Source organism: Stegostoma tigrinum, chromosome 10, assembly GCF_030684315.1.
Source record: "Stegostoma tigrinum isolate sSteTig4 chromosome 10, sSteTig4.hap1, whole genome shotgun sequence".
NCBI classification, from domain to species: Eukaryota; Metazoa; Chordata; class Chondrichthyes; order Orectolobiformes; family Stegostomatidae; genus Stegostoma; species Stegostoma tigrinum.
Genome location: NC_081363.1, coordinates 56,321,839 through 56,346,711, shown reverse-complemented (window position 1 = coordinate 56,346,711; position 24,873 = coordinate 56,321,839). Strand labels below are relative to the sequence as shown.

The following is a 24,873-nucleotide window of genomic DNA, read 5'->3' as shown; positions in this document are numbered from 1 at the left end:
TGGCAAGTGCGCTTGATTGGTAGCAGCATTGCCATGGATAATGCACCCATTGATGCTGGTTGGCAGTTAGCAGCAGACATTGTTTAAATTTTAAACCAGGCAAGTTGACTCTGACCTAGGCATTACCTTGAGGAAACGAATGAGCAGATGGCTATCACCTATTTTGTTGAATTGAAAAAGATACAGTGCACTTTCAGATTCTTTCCTGTGTATTCGCAAGTGTGCCACGTTGTGAACCCGATTTACGATCCTAAATTGTTGTCAACGTAATTACTTGCAGATTCTGGAATATCCAGCAAACGTTTCCAATTGAAGGATCAGATCTGTATGAGACATGTTGCAATTCTTGCAAATGTGGACTGTTTGGGTATGGTCTGTACTTTGTTGCACACACCAGCACAAAAATTCATAGATCATATTACTTATTGTGTAATCGACAGAATTCCTGTCTTGATGGCAGGATGTTGTTAGAGGTGAACACCACTTGTGTGCTACTACATAGTAGCAGTGTGATGCAACTAGCTTCAACTCTTGCTCAAATATTTGGGTAATACTGAGGTAGACTGGGTACCTTTTAGGATGAAGAGTGGCTGCCATGGAGTTTCCATGATATAGACCAAAAAATGATCTGATCAAGATCGCCCATTATCCCACAGAAAGGCTTTGTTGTGCCTTATTTCAGTGTCAAGTTGAATTCTGTATAAACATTTCAGTCCCTATTTACAAGCTTCCTCATAAGTCCAATCTTATAGCTAGAAGTGTTGGAATCCCACTAGATACTGGACAGCAAATGCACTGGAAACAGGCCAATTTCACAACTTGGCCATCAAGCAAAGGAGGATTGAGGATTTTGATTGTTCTATTTTGAATTTGAATGCAGGATGGAGCCCATATGACCCTCAAAGAAGCCATTAACATCTTTGCTGCAACACTATATCTCTTAGCTTTCAACTCCTTACATGTTTGCTTACATGGTGATGGTACTTTTACATGCAGATGCAGATTTAAATATCGTAAGTATTTCTATGTTTTAATGGGCTGTATCTTACACTCAGATTAATATTTGAAATGGAGCAATCAAATGAGCTCTCTTTCTTTGATGTTCAAGTTGAGAAATCAGCCAGCGGTTTTCTCCTACTACCTTGTACTGCAAACCTCACTTTACTCATCAGTATCAACATTGGGATTCTTGCAATTCCATGTACTATAGATTAACTTTTACTTGCAATCTTGTAAATATGCCTTGAGTAATTTGTTTCAAGCAAGGTCCTAACCATACCAAACCATCTTGCACTTGCAAAACCCGCGTTACAATATCTAATATTAGACGGGATTCTGCAATTGGATATTATTTATTGGATAACCCTGAATGCGCAAGGGCTTAGGGTTTAAGATCATCAGTCAGGCTGGCATTGTGGTCCACTTGTGTGAATGGAAGCTATACATTTTAATTTTTGGGCCTTTTTTTTTGCACACAGAGCAGGTATGCGCACTGCACCTGTTAAAATTCAGCAAAATAGATGACAGCCGTTTGCTCATTCATTTCTTAGGGCAACGTCTTGATCAATCAGCCAACCTACCTGGGAAAAGTTAGATCAAAGCCTGGATGTTACCTATCAATCAACATTAAAAGTAACATCCACCTCTATCAATCAGACTCCACTTGCGAGCCAGTCAACACTATCCTTTCATGCAGTATAAATGTTTGTTCTCCCCTTGACTTGGTATTCCTGGAAAATGTCCTGACAACTACCAGAAGAAAAGCTTCAATGAAATTGAGTTTTACAGCAAAATTAAAAAACTATTTCTGTAATTAGAACATAGAACAGCACAGTAACAGTACAGGCCCTTCGGCCCACAGTGTCGTGCCAACCTATTACCCTACTAAGATCAAACTACCCTGCATACCCTGCATTATCCTATCATCCATATGCCTATCCGGGAGTTGCTTAAAAGTCTCTAAAGTGTCCAACTCCACTACCACTGCTGGCAGCACATTCCACACACCCACCACTCTCTGTGTGAAGAACCTACCTCTGACATCTCCCCTATTAGCAATGACATGAAATGTATATTTAAAGGAAAGAAATTTCTGGAGAAACACAGGTCTGATAGCATCTGTGAAGGAAAAGTGGAGTTAATATTTCAAGTCCAGTAACCGTTCTTTGGAAATCTAACATCAAACGTATCTTGTATATCACTTTTCTTTTAGGACAAAATGAATAAAACATCAGCTCATGTAAGGAATCTTAGCTGGACAAGGAATTCATCATACCAGAATGCAATTAACAATGCTCCTGAAATAGAGGAAGAAGAGAAGAATGTATGTGCAGGTGTTCAGGCATCACTGCAGGTATGCTTAAAGTTTTTTTTTCCTTTGTTGTTGAGTCAGTTACAAAATTGCACTGTTTCTCTAAGTTAACCACTATTTAAATATTTGTAATGGCATTGGTGAATTGGCCAGTTAATGAATCGGCAGATGAATGTTGCTCAATTTAATTTTGGAGATATCTTTTTCTCTTAATTATGCATTCTATGTAGTCCATATCTATTGCATGATAAATTGATATTTGTTTACTCATCTTTATATTATGATGTTGTTATATTGCAGGTTTTTATAACCAACTCAGCAAATATATTACTGCTAGAACCTGCCAACGAAATTGGAGTCCTCTTGGATGAGCATGTAGATATGTGTAAACGTGTTCTCAACATCTATAGATACATGGTTGTCCACTCAACAATGAATAAGAAAACCTGGTAAAATAAGGATTTTGTATTGCAACTCTGCAAAAATGTGGTTGACTTATTTAAGCGTTTTAGACAATAATATTTTGGAAAGCAGTTTAAATAATTTAAGAAGTGGTCTGCCAAATGTATCTGGTGTCCTTGAAAAGCAATATTTTTTCTTTCTTCAAGTCTGGGCTTTCTTTATTCACTTATGGAAAGTGGATGTTGCTTGCTGGGCCAGCATTTATCCCTATATGCCTTAAAGAAGGTGTTGGTGGTGAGCTGCCTTCTAGAATAGCTTCAGTCCACATGCTGTAGGTTGATCAACAGTGCCTATAAGGAGGGAATTCCAGGACTTTGACACAACAACAGTAAAGGAACAACAGTGTATTTCCCAGTCAGAATGGTGAGTAGCTTGGAGTGAAGTTTGCAAATGGTGGTTTTCCCACACATATGCTACTCTTTTTCTTTTAGTTGGTAGTGGTCATGGCCTTAGAAGGTGCTTTCAAAGGATTCTTTGGTGAATTTCTGTTGTGCATTTTGTAGATAATGCGCACTTGCTGCTACTAAACATCAGTGATGGAGGAAGTGGATGCTTGTGCGTGAAGTGCCAATAAAGCAGGCTGCTTTGTCCTTGATGGTGTCAAGCTTCTTGAGCATGGTTGGAGCTGCACCAGCCTGGGTCAGTGCGGAGTATTCCATTGCACGCCTGACTTATGCCTTGGTGGACAGGCTTTGAGGAGTCGGGAGTTGACTTACTTGAAGCAGTGTTCCTCGTCTCTGACCGGCTCTTGAGGCCACTGTATTTGTATGGCAAGTCCATTTGAGTTTCAGGTCAATGGTAACCTCAGAATGTTGATAGCAGAGCATTCAGTGATGGTTATACTATTGAATGTCAAGGAGTGGTGGTTTCCTTGTCTCTTATTGGAGATGGTCTTTGCCTGGCATTTGTGTGGAATAAATGTTACTTGCCATTGTCACCCCAAGTCTGGATATTATACAGATATTGTTGCATTTGAACATGGACTGCTTTAATATCTCATGAGTTGCAAACAGTACTGAACATTGTCTAATCATTGTGGAACATTCTCACTTCTGACCTTATGATGGAGAGAAAGTCATTGATGGAGCAGCTGAAGGTGATTGTGTTTAGGACACTACCCTGCAAAAGTCCTGCAGAGATGACCTGGAGCTGAGGTAATTGATCTTCAATAGTCACACCCATCTTCCCAGATGCTGGTGACTCCAACCATTGGAGATTTTGCTCCCTGATTCCCATTAATTCCAGTTTGTTAGGCCTGCTTGATGGTGCAGTCAGTTGAATATGAGCTTGATGTAAAGGGTTTCACTCATACCTAACATCTAGAATTCAGTTCTTTTAACCATGTTTGAAGTCATCCCACTTTATCCACTCAGCCCAAGAATTCCTCAACTCCATTAAAGGCATAAAGATAGCGGATGAAGAGACCATGACATTGTTTGATGTCACTACCCTATTCACATCAATATACATACACTAGCAAGGGAAACAATAACAACACTACTAAATCAAAAGCACCACCCCAGTGAAACCATCTCTAAGGACAACATGCTCAAGCTAGTGGACCTGTGCCTCACCAGCCACTTCACTTTCAACGGCCAAACATACAAGCAAATCAACGGGACACCTATGGGATCATCTTTCTCCTGACTCATAGCAGAGGCAGTGATACAAAGACTAGAAAGGACTGCCCTTCTGCAAATCCAACCAAAACTGTGGATACGTTACATAGACAACACCTTTGTCATCATTAAACGGACCAAATTAGAGGGGACACATGAACTTGTAAGCAACACCCTCCCCAGAAAAGAATTCACCTGAGAGGAGGAGGAGAACAAACAGCGCCCATTCCTGGATGTCATGGTAGAGCGCAAGGCAAATGGAGAACTGCAAACAAGAGTACACCGAAAAACCACACACACACACCAGGCACTGAACTTCAACAGTAACCATCCCAGTGCACACAAACGAAGCTGAGTGTGAACACTCTTTAAAAGGGCAACAACAATTTGCAGTAACATGGAACTACGCCAAGAAGAAGAAGAATACCTGTACCAGGTTATCAAAGATAATGGATATCCAAAGAATTGGGTCAGAAGATGTCTACATGATCAGCATCAGAAAGAGACTACATGCCCCGACACACTCATCACACTACACTATTTCAGCAACATGTCAGAACTCACCACAAGACTTCTATGACCGCTGGGCATCAGAGTGGCACACAGGCCCATGTCAACCCTACAACTGCTCACTCAAACTAAAGACCCATTCCCCACCATGGACAGGACCAATATTATCTACAAGATCCCCTGCAGAGACTGCGAGAAACAGTACGTCAGACAAACAGGAAAGAAACCAACAACATGGGTACATGAAGACCAACTGGCTACAAAAAGACATGATCGGAACTCACTCACCTCAATCCACATGGACAAGGAGAACCACCACTTCGACTGGGGCAACACCAAGATCCTGGGACAGTCTAAGCAGAGACAGGAACTCCACAAAGCGTGCTATTAATAAACACATAGAACTCAACCCTAAATACATTCCACTACGAAGGAAAACCAGAGGTGAGGCAGTCCATCTCAATGGACCCCAGTGTTTAAAAACCAGGCGGGAAAACACACTGACGCTTCACTGGAGGCTGCACTGAGGATGTTACCAGGCATGGTAACGAAATGTCTGCGAAACAAGAAACCAGTTCAGTGAGCCAACCAGCCTCAACAACCTCTGAATGTCACATGCTGGTTATGCTGTTTGGCAAATATGTAATCTGTTTGGTAGATTCACTAGGTTGAGACCTTTTTAAGTATACCTGATGCTGCTCCCGGCATGCCCTCCTGCACTCACCATTGAGCCAGGGTTGATCCCCTGGCTTGATGACAGTGCTTGAAAGAAGGTTATATGCCAGGTCATGGGGTTGCAGATTCTGCTGCATGTTGATAGCCCATAGTGCATCATGGATGCCCAATCTTGAGTTGCTAGATCTATTTGAGCCATTTAGTACAGTGATAGTACCGCGCACCACGATCAAGGTTATTCTCAATGTGAAGGTGGGATTTTGTCTCCTCAAGGACTGTGGGATGCTAACTCTTACTAATAGAATATGGATGCATCTGCAGTGGCAGATTGGTAAGGATGAGGCCACATACATATTTCCCACTTGGTTCTGTCCTTACCTACTGAAGACACAGTCTAGCTGCTATGTTCTTTGGGACCCAACCAGCCAGATCAGTGGTGCTGTTGCCAAGTCACTCTTTATGGTGGACATTGAAATCCACCACTCAGAATATGTTTTACACTTTGAGTATGCCTATATCAGGCTGTTGCTTAACTAATCACTGAGATAGTTCTCTCAATTTTGGCATAAGACCCCAGATGTAAGTAAGAAGAATTTGCAGGGCAACCGGGCTGTTTCTGCTGTTGTCTTTTTTGGTGCCTAGGTCAACACCAGGTGGTCAATCCAGTTTCATTTGTTTTTGAGACTGCATAGTGATTGATCCAACTGAGTGGCGTGCTGGGCCATTTCAGAGAGTGATTGAGTCAGCCACATTTCTGTGGGCTTGGAGTCACATGTAAGCCAAACCAGGTGAGGATGGCAGATGTCCTTCTGTGAAGGACATTAGTGAGTCAGATCTGTTTATCTGACTGTAGAAAGAATGGTCATCAATAGATTCTTCATTCCAGATAGTTTTTATGAATTCAGATTCCACCATCTGCCATGGCAGGATGTGAACCCAGGTCCCCAGAACATTTGCTGAATTTCTGGATTAACAGTCTAGTGCTAGTATCACTCAGCCATCACATCCTGCTTTCTGATGACAAACTGATGAGATTGGTTTTCTCTGATCTGTCACTTACTCACTTGTTGTGACAACAGAACAGTAGATTGCAAACTAGAAGATTTAGGTTTCTTTTTCAGAAATTCCTGTGTTCGGAATTATTTATGACCAAATCCTGTAAATTCCATAGTGTAAACAGATTGTGTGAATGTGATGTTGGAACAGACCCTATACATTCATTCAAGTTAATTTTGGTTAATTTTGGCGATCTCATTCTGTAGCTCAAAGCATAAAAACACTAACGATTAGACTATAATTATGACTAACTTGGAACCTTCTCCCTTCTCTTCTTTCATGACCTGCCATTGTTAGATGTCCCATAAGAGTAGCTGCCATGTGTACTGGAGCTATTTCAAGTTTCTGATCAATATTTTGGCACTACGTAGTGGTTCAGGAGGTTATTCGCTGTTAAACATGGTGCAAAATTCCCATCTCGTAGTGTCCAATGTAAAATTGTAAACAGACGGAATGTAGTATAAAGAAAAAGTTATTTTTTTCAAATTTTCAACAACCTGTTCAGACATTTTGTGACAAGCCTCCAGGCTTGATCCTTGTTCCTTCTCGAACCCAGACCTTCCGGCCCAGAGGTAGGAATGCTGCTACTTGCCACAGGAGCCCTTGTTGTCGTCTTAGCAAAATCAAAAAGTCACCCTGCAGTTTTGAATTATTTAGAATCTCAGCATTCATTTTTTGTATTTGTGTGGAAAAGTGCAATCACCTGGATGTTGGAAGTAAAACCAGTGAATTATTCTGATCTTAAATAGTCGCTAAAAAAAATCACAGCGCGTGTTTTTGCAGACCAGCCTCTGTAAAATTCTGAATTTAACTGTCCATTGTTCCTTTCATTTTTGGACATAGATATTTTATTGATATAGTAAATGGAAAGTGTGACAGTCAGTTTCTGTTTTCTTTAAATTTGGCATTGGTCAACTACAGAATTCCAAAGAGATCAAGTTAAAATACATATTAAAACGTATAATTTTTTTCTGTCCAGATTATAATAATTCAGGCAGAGTAAGATGGCAGTTATCTTGTGAAATGCAAGTATATTTTGGCATGTATTATTCTACTGTAGGTTGATACTGTTTGATACTTCATGAGGTATGTGTAGATGGCTACAGTTTGTATTGTGATGATGCAGTATACCAGTGTATGTGAGGTTCTAAATACTGCATCTGTAATGACAGTTGAACTGGAACCAACACAGTAGTAACCCACTAGCAGTAGACTATCTTCAGTGAATCCTTGTTCTAGTAGTCATGCAATTGAAAGCGAATGAACTTTGATACCATTGTTCTACAAATCTGATACCATAAGCATAATATACTTGCGTTAAAGTAGCCTTTTTGTTTAGAAAATAGAGTCTCAAAATTTGAGCCTTTAGTGTCATGGCTTAGAAATCTGATTTATTACTTTTCTATTTCTTCCTAAAGGGAGCAGCTGTTGTTGATTATGTTGAGAATTACAGAATCTGTTATGAAACGACCTCTGCAAGCACAACCATTATCTCAAGGGCGAAAGAATTCGGTGTTAGCGGGGAGGCTTGCTACACCACTTTTTCGGGTAAAGCATGTATCTGTGTTTAATAGATGAAGTGTTTTAATATTTGCAAGAATTTGGGTTGAAAAATCATATTTCACTTGTAAATTATTCTGGTTTTGTTAATAAATGCCAGGATTCATGTTGCTGGGACTAGGCCACTCAGGATTTGCAGCATGACAACAATAGTTTCTCTTACTCTGCTTTTTTTCAAAATATTACGCAGAGTCCATGTCCTATTTGTTGAGATTCTAGGGATAGTTTCTATTCGGATATAAAATTAGCAGTAAAACAGTGCAAAATTGAATGAGGTGCATAATGGTTATCCAAACTATTCCTGCAAGTTAATGCATGAATTTACGAGTTGAATGTTGTTCCGTATACTTCTGAAAAATTCTGTGACATTTTCCCTACAGAATATTTTGATTTATTTAGGGATGTGGGGTGTAAAAAAGCAGCCACATTTTCTAGCAAAGGTGTCAAAAAAAATTCTTAATTTTCATTTATGGTATGGTCCTCTCATGATGGCCTTTTAGAATTTAGTTGCTTGTAAATATTGTGAATAAGAAACCAATTTGGACATTTAACATAGGCTTCAAAGTAAATAAATTGATTTTTTAACAAAAATAGTGTGTGCAGTTTAGAATTTCCTTGGCTTTAATAAGAAAATCTTTGTGACCCTGAATAAAGATTCTTGTCAAAGGCTTTGCAAATTCTGCCCTCCTTTACTCAGTGTTTTCACATGACCTTCTTTTGCAATTCTAATAACAAAAAAAAAGCTTTTGGTGCTATTTCACAGAATGAGAATTGCAATTTTTAAAAAATTTCACTAATACAACTTGGCAAAGTATATCAGAAAAGTTGTCATTCATAACCTGTCAAAAGTGGAGGTAATGAAACCGAATATAATGAGGACTCTTTGGGCACCCACCTCCAGATTTTGGAAACTGATTGAAGTATAAAAATAATAAAAAGAATTTAAGAAAAAAGGGGAAGAAAAGAGGTAGCATGATGACTGATTGGTTAACGCTACTGCCTCACAGTGTCAGTAACCCAGGCTTGATGTCTCTGTGGAGTTTGCACATTCTTTCTGTACCAAGGTGGTTCTCCGGTTTCCTCCCACAGTCCAAAGTTGTGCAAGTTAGGTGAATGGGCCATGCCAAATTGCCCTGTCATGTCCAGGGATGTGCAAACTAGGTGGATTAGCCGTGGTAAATGCAGGGTTATGGAGATAGGGCGGGAGGCAGGGGCTGAGTCTGGGTGCGATGCTCTTTCGAGGGTCTGTGTAGACTTGATGGGCCGAATGGCTTCTTTCTGCCGAGTTGAGATTCTGTGATTCTCAGTTTGCACTAAATCCACACCACAAATTCCAGCCTTGACACCTATTTTTCATCGTGCCCAAGTTTCATTGCCTGCGCTGTACAGACTATGATCAATTTTTATGATGCATTCCATCAGCTTGTATAAGACTGAGATAAAAAAAAATACAGTAAGTTGTGGTTCACACCTCGTGAATTAGCACCAGAAAGTTCTTAATTGAAATGCAAAGAAGGCCATCTGAAAATACCACAAATTGAGTTAAAGGAGGACAGAATTCGGATAAACTTTTAACAGGTACCTTTATTCAGGTCACAAACATTTTCTCATTAAAGCCAATGAAATTCTAATTGCACACATTATTCTTGTAAAAAGGTCTGAATTTATTTTCAATTGAAACCTATAATCAATGTCCAAATTGATTTGTTATTCTGGCCTAATTTACAATATTTACAAGCAACTTAACAAGAGCTGCCAGAGCAAAAATGCAGTTTAAGGATATATTTTTTATGCCTTTTTCCAGAAAATGTGGTTCCCATTGTGCCCTGCACTGCCACCACCAAATATTCTAGAGAGACATGTTTTAACAACTTGCATTCTTAGCTGTATTACCTCAAGAATTGACTGATGTTTCCCATCATGCTCAGAAGAGGTACCACATTTTGTTTATTCTAAACTCATTCATGCACATTTCAATATCAGCATGAAACAATTATCTCATTTCTGTATACTAACCTTTATTGCAAGAGGAATTAAGGACACGAATAAAGAAATCTTTCTGCAATTGTGTGGCAATTTGGTGAGATTGTACCTGGTGTTAAGTTTTGGTCTACTTATTTCAATGAAAAATGTATTTTGACATGGATGGAGTGCACCAAAGGTTTCCAACAAGTCACTGGGATGGTGAGATTGTCTTGAGAATGAAAATGTGCCTGTATTCTCAATTACTTAAAAACATGAGGGGAGATAAAATTTTAACATCTAAGGATTCTTACAGTTTGCAATGGGATAGGATGTCTCCCAGGCTGGTGAATTTGGAATGATTGTGCACAATCTCGAAATAAAGAGCAGGTCATGTAAGATTGTAATGATGAGGGATTTCTTCACCAGCAGGTTGTGAAGCTTCGAGATTCTCTACCCTTAGAAGCCTGAGTTAAGAAACCAGGAGAGGGCCATGAAAATGTTGATTAAACGAATGTGGGTAAATCATCCAGACATTTTTGTAGGACCGTTTTACAACTATATAAAAAGGAAGAGAGTGGCTCAAGTAAACATTGATCCTTTCGAAGTAAAGATAGGAGAAATAATAATGTCAATGAGGAATTGGCAAAGACATTGAACACATTACTCATCAGTCGTCAAAAGTAAAGATGCATGTTCCATACCAGGTCTCAAGTGTAACAAAAGTGCCAAGGAGAGAGAGGAAATTAAGGTAATTGATGTGAGTAAACAAAAAGTCAAGGGTCTAATGTCTGATGAATCTCGAGGACTTAACGGTCTACATTCAAGATTTCTAAAAGAGGTAGTTGCAGAGATGGCAAATGCAATGGCAATGATTTTGTAGATTTTGAAACAGATGCAGCGTATTTCAAGTCAACAAATCTATAACTGCTATTGATAACAGGAGGGAAAGAGAAGACAGAGAGCTGTGAGCCTTCAGTCAATGGGGAAAAGTGCTGGAATCTATTACAGTAAATTCCCCATTATCTAATACCCAAGTACCCAGAATTCTCATGCAACCAGCAAAGATTTCAAAGAAAATTTACCAATTTATAGTGTTTCTTGAAAAAAATGTCTGTTTGAACTTAGAGTGCCAAGTTCCATTGTGCATATATTCCCACCGTGCGTTAACTCTCCCTCACACAGGCACCATGACAAAAACAGCTAGTTGAATTTGTGATCGCATTATATCTGAAACCTTTCATACCAGTCCTCTGTCACATAGGAAGACTCCCACACACAAACTAAAGCAAAAATGCACTGTTTTCACTTTGAAACAGAAAGCAGAAATATGTGAAAGACTGCAAAAAGGTGAAAATCACAACGTATGCATGAATTCAATGTTAGTTTTGTTAACAATACAAGACCTTAAAGTGCAAAGTGGAGAGCTTAAAGGGTGCTTTGTGAAATCAAAGAGTGATAAAAGCAGGAGAGCACCATTATACACTTCATACTCCTATGCTTGAAGGATAATTGGGGCTCTTTCTAGGGTAGGTGGGACCTCTACAAGCAAGATGGTCTTCACCTGAACCAGAGAGGTACCGATATCCTGGGGGGGAAAATTGGCTAAGGCTGTTCGGGTGTGTTTAAACTAATTCAGCAGGGGGATGGGCACCAAAATTGTAGTTCGACTATAGAAAAGGTTGAGAGTAGGGTGGTCTGAAATAAAGTTTCAGGGAAGCAAGATGGCACCGGCAAGCAAGAAGTTGGATTGAAGTGTGTCTACTTCAATGCCAGGAGCGTCCGGAATAAGGTGGGTGAACTTGCAGCAAGGGTTAGTACCTGGGACTTCGATGTTGTGGCCATTTCAGAGACATGGATAGAGCAGGGACAGGAATGGTTGTTGCAGGTTCCGGGATTTAGATGTTTCAGTAAGAACAGAGAAGATGGTAAAAGGGGCGGAGGTGTGGCATTGTTGGTCAAGGACAGTATTACAGTTGCAGAAAGGATGTTTGGGGACTCATCAACTGAGGTAGTATGGGCTGAGGTTAGAAACAGGAAAGGAGAGGTTGGGAGTTTTCTATAGGCCTCCGAATAGTTCCAGAGATGTAGAGGAAAGGATAGCAAAGATGATTCTCGATAGGAGTGAGAGAGACAGGGTAGTTGTCATGGGAGACTTCATCTTTCCAAATATTGACTGGGAACACTATCGTTCAAGTACTATAGATGGGTCAGTTTTTGTCCAGTGTGTGCAGGAGGGCTTCCTGACACAGTATGTAGATAGGCCAACAAGGGGCGAAGCAACATTAGGTTTGGTACTGGGTAATGAGCCCGGCCAGGTGTTAGATTTGGAAGTAGGTGAGCACTTTGGTGATAGCGATCACAATTCTGTTATGTTTACTTTAGTGATGGAAAGGGGTAGGTGTATACCACTGGGCAAGAGTTATAGCTGGGGGAAAGGCAATTACGATGAGATTAGGCAAGATTTAGGGACCATAGAATGGGGAAGGAAACTGCAGGGGATGGGCACATTAGAAATGTGGAGCTTATTCAAGGAAAAGCTCCTGTGTGTCCTAGATAAGTATGTACCTGTCAGGTAGGGAGGAAGCTGTAGAGTGCGTGAGCCGTGGTTTACCAAGGAGGTGGAATCTCTGGTCAAGAGGAAGAAGAAGGCTTATGTTAGGATGAGATGTGAAGGCTCAGTTCGGGCACTTGAGGGCTACGAGGTAGCCAGGAATGACCTAAAGAGAGAGCTCAGAAGAGCCAGGAGGAGACATGAGAAGTTGTTGGTGGATAGGATCAGGGTAAACCCTAAGGCTTTCTATAGGTATTTAAGGAATAAAAGAATGACGAAAGTAAGATTAGGCCCAATCAAGGATAGTAGTGGTAAGTTGTGTGTGGAGTCAGATGAGATAGGGGAAGCGCTAAATGAATATTTTTCGACAATATTCACTCTAGAAAACGACAATGTTGTCGAGGGGAATACTGAGATACAGGCTACTAGACTAGGTGGAATTGAGGTTCACAAGGAAGAGGTATCAGAAATCCTTCAGAAGGTGAAGATAGATAAGTCCCCTGGGCCGGATGGGTTTTATCCTCGAATCCTCTGGGAAGCCAGGGAGGAGATTGCTGAGCCTTTGACATTGATCTTTAACTCGTCATTGTCTACAGGAATAGTGCCTGACGACGGGAGGATAGCAAATGTGGTTCCCCTGTTCAAGAAGGGGAGTAGAGACAACCCTGGTAATTATAGATCAGTGAACCTTACCTCAGTTGTTGGTAAAGTGTTGGAAAAGGTTATAAGGGATAGGATTTATAATCATCTGGAAAAGAATAATTGATTCGGGATAGTCAGCACGGTTTTGTGAAGGAAAGGTCATGCCTCACAAACCTTATTGAGTTCTTTGAGAAGGTGACCAAACAGGTAGATGAGAGTAAACCGGTTGATGTGGTGTATATGGATTTCAGCAAGGCGTTCGATAAGGTTACCCACAATAGGCTATTGTACAAAATGAGGAGGAATGGAATTGTGGGAGATATAGCAGTTTGGATCGGAAATTGGCTTGCTGAAAGAAGACAGAGGGTGGTAGTTGATGGGAAATGTTCATCCTGGAGACCAGTTACTAGTGGTGTACCGCAAGGGTCGGCGTTGGGTCCACTGCTGTTTGTCATTTTTATAAATGACCTGGATGAGGGTGTAGAAGGATGGGTTAGTAAATTTGCAGATGACACTAAGGTCGGTGGAGTTGTGGATAGTGACGAAGGGTGCTGTAGGTTGCAGAGAGACATAGATAAGCTGCAGAGCTGGGCTGAGAGGTGGCAAATGGAGTTTAATGCAGACAAGTGTGAGGTGATGCACTTTGGTAGGAGTAACCAGAAGGCAAAGTACAGGGCTAATGGTAAGATTCTTGGTAGTGTAGATGAGCAGAAAAATCTCGGTGTCCATGTACACAGATCCTTGAAAGTTGCCACCCAGGTTGACAGGGCTGTTAAGAAGGCATATTGTGTTTTAGCTTTTATTAATAGAGGGATCGAGTTCCAGAACCAAGAGGTTATGTTGCAGCTGTACAAAACTCTGGTGCGGCCGCACTTGGAGTATTGTGTACAGTTCTGGTTACCGCATTATAAGAAGGATGTGGAAGCTTTGGAAAGGATGCAGAGGAGATTTACTAGGATGTTCCCTGGTATGGAGGGAAGGTCTTACGAGGAAAGGCTGAGGGACTTGAGGCTGTTTTCATTAGAGAGAAGAAGGTTGAGAGGTGACTTAATTGAGACACATAAAATAATCAGAGGGTTAGATAGGGTGGATAGGGAGAGCCTTTTTCCTAGGATGGTGACGGCAAGCACGAGGGGGCGTAGCTTTAAATTGAGGGGTGAAAGCTATAGGACAGATGTCAGAGGTAGTTTCTTTACTCAGAGAGTAGTAAGGGAATGGAACGCTTTGCCTGCAACGGTAGTAGATTCGCCAACTTTAGGTACATTTAAGTCGTCATTGGACAAGCATATGGACGTACATGGAATAGTGTAGATTAGATGGGCTTGAGATCGGTATGACAGGACGGCATAACATCGAGGGCCGAAGGGCCTGTACTGTGCTGTAATGTTCTATGTTCTATGACTTGGATTGTGTTTTGTATGAATGGTTTTCATTAAAGAGGTCAGAAGGTGCATATTTCTCTGGACTTATGCTCTTGGAAAACATGAAGGAATTTTATGAAAGTAAATTACAGAGACGTGTTCCCTTTCTCATCTTAAGGTACTGAATGGGATCTAAAAAGTAAGTAGATAACTGTGGATACCAAATCAGCTGATAACAAGGAGGAGCAGGTTGAAAGAGATTCATGGTGTCTGCTGCTGAAAGATTTAAAAATGTCCTGAAATTTGATGATCAGTAAAGCTGCTTTACTTTACAAACTGTAATGAGTTTCGCCTTCTGCATTCCCAATTTCTGCAGGAGAGAAGGAAAGCATGCAAGCAGAAATTTATTAAAGAGGCCTAATGCACCTAAATCACCATCTCCTGAGCCCTCAACATGATCTACTGCTCACAATGCACGTGTTGGTTCCGTTGGCGACCCTGATGAAATACTGTCAGAGTTTCCAGAACCCAACAAGTAAATTGCTGGGATATGTATTTGTTAACTTAATGAGCATCGAGGTCGCAGCCAGCATATTGTAGAGAAGTGAGGTTATTCAAAAAAAATAGAAAAGGAAATGGTTTGAAAGGGTGTGTAAAGAGTCTCAAAGGAGACTTGGGTATATCTGAACAAGAAATAAACTTAACATGCAGTGAAGAAATTAACAAGGCAGTTGACAGATTGGGTTTTACTGCAAGTGGATTGGAGTACAAAATGAAACCATTTTGCAATATGCAATGCTTTGGTGGGACCACAACAGGAATACTGAACAATTTGGTTTCCAAATTTAAGGACTGGATACGATAAAGCAGCTATTCACTTGAATTATCCTTAGGATAAGAAGGTTGACCTATGATGAGAAGTTGATTAATTTGGGCCTATAAGATTGGGAGTTCACAAAATAATAGAATTGTTACTGTGCAGAAGGAGGCCATTTGGTCTATGGTCTATAATGTCTGCACTGCCTCTCTGAGCACCAATATCATGCCATTTCCCCATAACTCTACTTTCTTGAAAACCTCAATTAAATCAGCTTCCACCATGGCTCCTGGCAGTGTATTCTAGAACCTAATCACTATGGGGGAGAAAAAGTCTCGCCTCAGATTTGCTTATTGTGCAGAATGCTTTAAATCTGTGCCCTTTAGTTCTTGATACTCTTACAATTGTTAAAGGTGACCAGACAGGTAGGATAGCTGTTAATAAAACATACAATTTTCTACACTTCATTGGTAGGGGCATAGAGTAAAAGAGCAGGGAGGCTTTGTTGGACCCGTATATGACAACATCAGTTAAATCTCAGCACTGGGAAGAATGTAAACACATTACAAGTGCAGAAGAGGTTTACATAAATAGGGACATTTTTCCCCCTTTTTTTCTTACTTGCTCTGACCAGACCCCTCAAGATCTTAAAAATTTCCAAGGAAAGCAGTCCCAATTTCTCCAGTCTAATCATAACTGAAGTTTCATATGCTAGAACCATTTATGTAAACCTCTTCTGCACTCTTTTAATGTGTTTACATTCTTCCCAGTGCTGAGATTTAACTGATGTCGTCCTATACGGGTCCAACAAAGCCTCCCTGCTCTTTTACTCCATGCCCCTACCAATGAGGTGTAGAAAACAATATGTTTTATTAACAGCTATCCTACCTGTCTGGTCATCTTTAACAATTTATGCCCTTATAAACCCATATCCCTCTGCTGCTGCTTATTCTTTAGAATAGTACCCTTTGGTTTATACTGCCTGACCATTTCCTTTGTAGCGTTGAAGTTAACCTGCCATGTATCTGCTCACACCTCCAACTCCTCAATGCCCTTTTGAAGTTCTTCTGAGTTTGAAAGAGTAACCGATCATTACGTTGAAACATACAAGATTCTGAAGGGGCTAGACAAGGTAGAGGTTTCCTTTGGCTCAACAATGTAGAATAAGAATCTGTAATTTGAGTATAGTGGCTAATCATTTAGGACTGAGATCAGGAGAAATTTCATCACTCAAAGAATTGTGAAATTTTGTACCAGAGACTAAGGAATATATTGTCATTGAATATACTTGCGACTAAGACAGACAGAGTGTGGACTCGTAGGAATTGAGAGATACAGGGAGTGAGCCAGAAAGTGGAATTGTAACATAAGATCAGCCAACATCATATTGAATGGTGGAGCAGGATCATTTGAGCTGTATTGTCTATATTTTATAATGTCCAAAATAACATCTGTATAAGTCAGACAGACCTATGAACCTGATTTGCTATGCACTAAGATCATAGCTAATCATCTATTTCAATGCTACTCCCCCATCTATTTTCTACTCTGACCCCACATCTCTTGATTGCCTTGGTGATGTTGCATGTACTATTCTGAAGATGTAAGATACACTGAGGGATTTTTGTGGAGAAAGTAGAAGGTACAGTGGGATATTAGCTTTTATTATCCTTTCGAAAACAGGATTGTGAAGAAAATTGCTTCCCATGTATACTCTTAGGAAAGGTTCAACGAATATAGAAAATTTCTTTCTTATGGAGTCATAGAGCTGTACAAGTTTGGAAACAGACCCTTCAGATCAATTTGTCCATGCTGATCAGATATCCTAAATGAATCTAGTACCATTTACCAGCATTTATCCCATATCCCTCTAAACCCTTCCTATTCATGTAAAAGATGCCTTTTAAATATTGTAATTGTACCAGGCTCCACCATTTCCTCTGGCAACTCATTCCATACCACCCTCTGCATGAAAAAATTACCCTTTAGGTACCTTTTAAAATCTTTTCCTTCTTACCTTAAACCCTCGCCCTCTAGCTTTGGATTCCACCACCCTGGGGGAAAAAACGTTGGCTATTAACCTATCCATGCCCCTCATAATTTTAAAAACCTATATAACATCACCCCTCAGCTTCTGACACTCCAGGGAAAGTAGCCCCAGTCTATTCAGCATCTCCCAATTGCACAAACCCTCCAACCTTGGAAAAATACTTGTAAATCTTTTCTCAACCCTTTCAAGTTTCATAACCTCTTTGCTATAGAAAGAATTGCACGCAGTATTCTAAAAGTGGCCTCGCCAATGTCCTCTACAACCATAACATGACCTCCCAACTCCTATACTCAATGTATGACCAATAAAGGCAAGCATACCAAACATCAGCTTCATTATCCTGTCTACCTGGAAGTCCACTTTCAAGTAACTATGAACCTGCACTCCAAGGTCTCTTTGTTCAGCAAAGGGCCTTGCCATTAAGTATATAAGTCCAGCCCTGATCTGCATTTCCAAAACGCAGCACATCATATTTATCTAAATTAAACTCCATCTGCCACTCCTTGGCCCATTGACTCTGAGGTAACCTTCTTTCCTGTCCACTTCACAAAATATTATATGAACTTAAGAATTAAAAGCAGAAGTAGGCACTTAAACCACTCAAGCTTGCTGCAGTATTTACTACAACAATGGCTGATCTCTTTTTATAGCCTTAAGTTCACTATTAGCTGAGATTACTTGGGGAAAAGATGCTTCAATATAATTAATTCTCCAAGGAAGAAGCTTTGAATCCTAATGCATCACTAAAGTGTGAGAAGATTAGTAGCTGATGAATCTTAATTATGCAAATTAGGAGGGAAATTGTGCCCAGCATTTTTTTTCATTCTTCTTCCCTTGCGTATTTCCTTTTACTCTTTTCTTATTTTGTCTTAATTCTGTCTTTAGAATTGGCAGTAAATCAATCTCTTTCTGTTCATTTTTTTCTTATTTTACTGTTGCTGCACACTTTTTTGCTTTTTTTGAAGCAAATCAATTAATTGATTCCTGTAACTCTGGTAATTTTACTTAGCACCACCAAGGATGCTAATGTAGCTTGTCTTATTTTTCATTGTTATAGAAAATTGCTCAGTTTCCACTTATTCTTTTCACAGTGTTATAGTACTGTTTGGCTACTTGTGCTGTATGGTACCCCATTCTAGAAAATACATCAGATAAATATGAAGCATGCCACAAGGATATCATTTTAATGTACATCTGTGTTTTTTTGTATGTTTTAGTCCATTATAATGTGGGAATGAGATGAACAACAATTAAGAATTTAAGGCAATTCATTGTGCAAGTTGCACACGATAACTATATATTTTCTTTAAAAGTAAACTACAAAAAGCATTTGACAGTTTGGATCTGCATAATTTGCTCACTTTCTAAGCATTTTTTGTCTCTTGCTGTTCATAGACACTAATAGTAGCCTGGATCAAAGCAAACTTGGATGTGTATGTCTCCCGAGAGCTGTGGGATGAATTGTTGATGGTGTTGTCATCACTTACGTGCTGGGAAGAGCTAATTACTGAATGGGCAATGACGATGGAAACCTTGACCAAAGTGCTCGCCCGGAATTTGTACAACCTTGACTTACATGATCTTCCTTTAGATAAGTTGAGTGAACAAAAACAGAAAAAACACAAAGGAAAAGGTACAGTTCAGTATTAGATATAGTATAGGCATTATATGATATAGGATTAACAAGCATTTATTTACCTGTGGTATTACTGAAGAATATCCCCTTGGCTCCTCCTGTTTCCCATTTACATCCCGTTCATTTGCTGGGGCAACCACTGACTTCATACAATGAACATTAAATATTCGTCTGTCAAACCCCACATAAACACATGAAATAAATTACAATAATACCAGCCAAATATAATTTTAAAATTATTTTTGCAATTTCAGGAATTGGTTTATGGCTGGCAACGACTTAAAAAAAAGGTGTAATGTAAGAGCAATGTTCAAGCCAACTAAAATCATTGTATGACTTACAGATGCAAGCCTGTAACTTGAACTTGTGTTTTAAAGAAAAAACTTGTATCTTTCTAATTTTTAAAATAAATCACAAAAATATTCAATTTAAATATGCAACACTCCCTGAAGCAATTGTCTTAATTGGAACCATAAATGTACTTTTTCAGTCTTGATTTAAAAGGTCTTTAATTAAAAGCGATATGACCTTTTGGACGATCCTCTGTCTACATTGTAAGAATGAATGAGATGCTGCATTTTCTAAATAACAGGTACTGTGCACATGGCCACGCTTTATCATTCCATAAGTTGCTCTCTTGGTAGAATTACAAATGCCAAATATAAAGTACTAGACAGAGATCATCTCAAAAACTGGACTGTCTTCATAAAGCCAGGTGAATGGCCACCCTGACCTGTGACGGCATTTAAAAGCAGTGTCATTTTCTGCAAGAACATGAATGACAACTAGCTCCACCTCAACACCACCTCTCTGTACTCCTTCCATTGTCGATAAATTGGCAGACTGTTCGACAGTGAGTACCAGATGAGCAGAGCAGGAACATAGAACAGTACAGGCCCTTCGGCCCACGATGTTGTGCCGACCTATTATCCTACTAAGGTCAAACTACTCTGCATACCCTACATTTTAGTATCCTCTATGTGCCTATCCAAGAGTCACTTAAAAGTCTCTAAAGTATCTGACTCCAGTACCACTTCTGGCAATGCATTCTACATGCCCACGTTGTGTAAAGAACCTACCTCTGACATCTCCTGTACACCTTCCTCCAGTCACCTTAAAATTATGCCCCCTCGTAATAGTCATTTCCACCCTGGGAAAAAGTCTCTGTCTATCCACTCTATCTATGCCTCATCATCTTGTACACCTTTATCAAGTCACCTCTCATCCTTCTTTGCTCCAGTGAGAAAAGCCCTAGCTCCCTCAACCTTTCCTCATAAGACCTGCCCTCCAGTCCAGGCTGCATCCTGGTAAATCTCCTTTGCATCCTCTCTTTCCGATAAAGGGGTGACCAGAACTGAACACAATATTTCAAGTGTGGTCTAACCAGAGTTTTATAGAGCTGCAGAATAACCTCACGGCTCTTAAACTCAATTTCCCTGCCAATGAAAGCCAATATGCCTTCTTTACAACCCTATCAACTTGGGTAGCAACTTTGAGGGATCGATGGACGTAGACCCAAGATTCCTCTGTTTCCTCCATACTGCCAAGAATCCTGCCATTAACCCTGTATTCTGCATTGAAATTCGATCTTCCAAAATGAATCACTTCACACTTTTTTGGGTTGAAATCCATCTGCCATTTCTTTGCCCAGCTCTGCGTCCTGTCAATGTCCCGTTGCAACCTACAACAGCCCTCCACACCTTACCACAATTCCACCAATTTGTGTCGTACGCAAACTTACTAACCCAACCTTCCACTTCCTCATCCAAGTCATTTATACAGGTCACAAAGAGCAGGGGTCCCAGAACAGATCCCTGCAGAACACCACTGGTGACTGAGCTCCAGACTGAATACTTTTTCCATCTACTACCACCCTCTGTCTTCTATGGGACAGTCAGTTTTGTATCCAGACAGCCAAATTTCCCTAAACCCCAAGTTTCCTTACTTTTTGAATGAGTCTACCATATGAAACCTTATCAAATGCCTTGCTAAAACCCATATACATCACATCCACTGCTCTGCCTTCATCAATGTGTTTTGTCACATCCTCAAAGAATTCACTAAGGCTTGTGAGTCATGACCTGCCCCTCATAAAGTCGTGCTGGCTATTTCTAAACAAACTGTGCTTTTCCAAATAATTATAAGTACTATCTCTCAGAATCTTCTCCAATAATTTGCCCACCATAGAAATAAGACTGACCAGTCTGTAATTCCCAGGATTATCCCTTTTCCTTTTCTTGAACAAGGGAATGACATTTGCCACCCTCCAATCATCTGGTACTACTCCAGTGGACATTGAGGACGCAAAGATCATTGCCAAAGGGGCAGCTATCTCTTCTGTTGCTTCCCGTTGTAACCTTCGGTATATCCCGTCTGGCCCAGGGACTTATCTGTCCTCATGTTTTTCAAAATTTCTAGCACATCCTCCTTCCTAACATCAACCTGCTCAAGCATATCTGCTTATTTCATGCTGTCCTCACAAACATCAAGGACCTTCTCACTGGTGAACACTGAAGCAAAGTATTCATTAAGGACCTCCCCTACCTCCTCTGACTTCACACACAAGTTCCCGCCAGGATCCCTGAGTAGCCTTACCCACACTCTGGCCATCCTCATGTTCCGCATGTAAGCATGGAACGCCTTTGGGTTTTCCTTGATCGTACCCACCAAGGCTTTCTCATACCCGCTTCTAGCTCTCCTAAGTCCATTTTTCAGTTCCTTCCTGGCTACCTTGTAGATTCTAGAGCCCTGCCTGATCCTTGCTTCCTTAACCTTGAGTACGGTTCTTTCTTCCTCTTGACTAGGTGTTTCACATGTATTGTCATCCAAGGTTCCTTCACTTTATCATCCTTTCCTTGCCTTAAGGAATTTTCTTAAACTTAATATTGGGAAATATAGAGCCACTTTTTTCAATTCCCTTCTCAAACTCCTTTCCCTAGATGCCAATTCAATTCCTTTCCCTTGCAACTGTCAGAAATTGACCCAAACATTCACAAACCTGATGTCATACATTTCCAGTGATATGCTTACAACTGCGTATCCATGCTATCACTAAAACTGCTTATTCTCACCTTAGTACTATTGTCAACTTTGCCCTGCTTCATCTTGTTCACTGCAGAATATAATTCCTGCCTTGTTACCTCGAAATTTGACTATTCCAGTGCACTCCTGGCCAACTCCCATGTTCTATTCTCTGTAAACTTGGTCAGTCAAAACTGTACTGTGTCCTAACTAGTACAAGTCCTGTTGAACCATTATCACTCTGTTGGCTGACCTCCATTGATTTGATTAAAAAATTCTCATGCTAGCTTTCCACTCCTTGTATCTCTTTGCCCTCCTCCACTCCCTCAATGATTAGATATTGCCTTTCTCAAATTCTGGCTCTCAAATTCTTTCACCTTAAGCCCTCCAGTTTTGGACTCCCCCACCCTGGGGAAAATACTTTGGCTATTCACCCTATCAATGCCCCTCATAATTTTATAAGCGTCTGTAAGGTCACCCCATCAGCCTCCGACACTCCAGATAAAATAGCCGCAGCCTCTCCCTGTTGCTCAAACTCTCCAACCCTGACAACATGCTTGCAAATCTTTTCTGAACCCTTAAAAGTTTCACAACATTCTCCCTGTAACAGGGTGACCAGAATTGCATGCAATATTCCAAAACTGGCCTAACCAACATCCTGTACAGCTGCAGCACGACCTCCCAACTCCTATACTCAACACATTGACCAGTAAAGGCAAGCATACAAGGCACCTTCTAATTCACTATCTTACTATGAACTTGCAGTCCAGGGCATCTTTGTTCAGCAACCTTACCATTAAATGTATGAGCCCTACCCTGATTTGTCTTTCCAAGAAGTATTTATCTGAATTAAACTCTATCTACCTGTCCTCGGCCCATTATCCCATCTGATCAATACCCCGTTATACTCTGAGGTAATTTTTTTTGCTATCCACTACACCTCCAATTTTGGTGTAATCTGCAAATTTACTATCCGTACCTCATGCGTTCACATTGAAATAATTTATATAAATGAAGAAAAGCAGTGGACTCAGCACCCATCCTTGTGGCACACCGTTTGTCACTGGTTTCCAGTCTGAAACATAACCCTCCACCACTACCCTCGGTCTTCTACTTTTGAGCCAGTTCAGTATCTAAGTGGCTAGTTCTCCCTGTATTGCATGTAATCTAACCTTGCTAACCAGTCTATTGTAGAATCCCTACTAGTGTGGAAAGAGACCATTCAGCCCAACAAGTCGACAACAGTTCTTCGAAGAGCTTTGCCCAGATTCACTAACTGATCCCTGTAAGCCTGTATTTCCCATGGAAAATCCTCTTACCCTACACGTCCCAGGAAACAATGGGCAATTTAGCGTTACCAGTTCACCTAACATGCAAATCTTTGGACTGTGGGAGGAAACCAGAGTACCCGGAGAGAGCCCACTCAGAGACAGAGAGAATGTATACATTCCACATAGCTAGTTGCCCGAGGCTAGAATTGAACCCAGGTCCTTGGTGCTGTGAGGCAGCAGTGCTAACTACTGAGCCATCGTGCTGCCCCTATCATGAGGAACCTTGTCAGAAGCTTTACTGATGTCCTTATAGATCATGCCCACTGCTCTGCCCTCATCAATCCTCTTTGTTATTTCTTCAAAAAAACTCAGTCACATTCATGAGACATGATTTCCCACACACCAAGCCACGTGGACTATCCCTGAGAGTGTCTCTGATGAAGGGTCTAGGCCCGAAACGTCAGCTTTTGTGTCTCTGATGAAGGGTCTAGGCCCGAAACGTCAGCTTTTGTGTCCACCTATCTTCTTTACTCTCCATCTTCGGTCCGCCTCCCCCTCTCTCCCTATTTATTCCAGTTCCCTCCCCCCATCCCCCTCTCTGATGAAGGGTCTAGGCCCGAAACGTCAGCTTTTGTGCTCCTGAGATGCTGCTTGGCCTGCTGTGTTCATCCAGCCTCACATTTTATTATCTTGGACTATCCCTGGTTAGTCTTTGCCTTTACAAATACATGTAAATCCTGTCCCTCAGGATTCCCTCCAACAACTTTCCCATCACTGCAGTCAGGCTCACTGGTCTATGATTCTCTGGCTTTTCCTTATCACCTTTCTTAAATAATGGCACCATGTCAGCCAACCTCCAGTCTTCTGGCACCCCACCTGTGGCTATCGATCATACAAATATCTCAGCAAGGGGACACAGCAATCACTTCCCTGGCTTCACACAGAATTCTAGGATACATGTGATCAGGTCCCAGGGCTTTATCCACCTTTATGCATGTTAAGACATCCAACGCCACTATCTCTGTAATATGGATATTTTTCACGATGTCATTATTTATTTCCCCACGTTCTCTATCTTCCATAATCTTCTCCACAGTAAACACTGATGCAAAATACTCGTTCAGTATCTCATTCATCTCCTGTGGTTCCACATGTAGGCACCCTTACTGATGTTTAAGGGTCTCTGTACTCTCTGTAGTTACCCTTGTGTCCTTAATGTATTTGTAAAATCCCTTTGGATTCTCCTTATCCCTATTTGCCAAAGCTATCTCATGTCCCTTTTTTGCCCTCCTGATTTCTCTCTTAAGTATACTCCTACTGTCTTTACACTCTTCTTGTACTCCTGTCATTTCAGCCAGGGTTATTA

At 40.7% G+C, this 24,873-nt stretch overlaps 1 protein-coding gene across 11 annotated transcripts in view; it reads left to right on the top strand.

Moving 5' to 3' along the window:
- ralgapa1 (Ral GTPase activating protein catalytic subunit alpha 1) overlaps positions 1-24,873 on the top strand; it is a 324,614-nt gene that overhangs the window by 64,583 nt on the left and 235,158 nt on the right. For all 11 annotated transcript variants that reach the window (XM_048537681.2, XM_059649187.1, XM_048537674.2 and 8 more), the window contains 4 exons: positions 2,213-2,353; positions 2,612-2,760; positions 8,052-8,181; positions 18,975-19,212. In XM_048537681.2, coding sequence (XP_048393638.1) covers positions 2,213-2,353; positions 2,612-2,760; positions 8,052-8,181; positions 18,975-19,212 — 658 coding nt within the window. The remainder of the gene's footprint in view (positions 1-2,212; positions 2,354-2,611; positions 2,761-8,051; positions 8,182-18,974; positions 19,213-24,873) is intronic.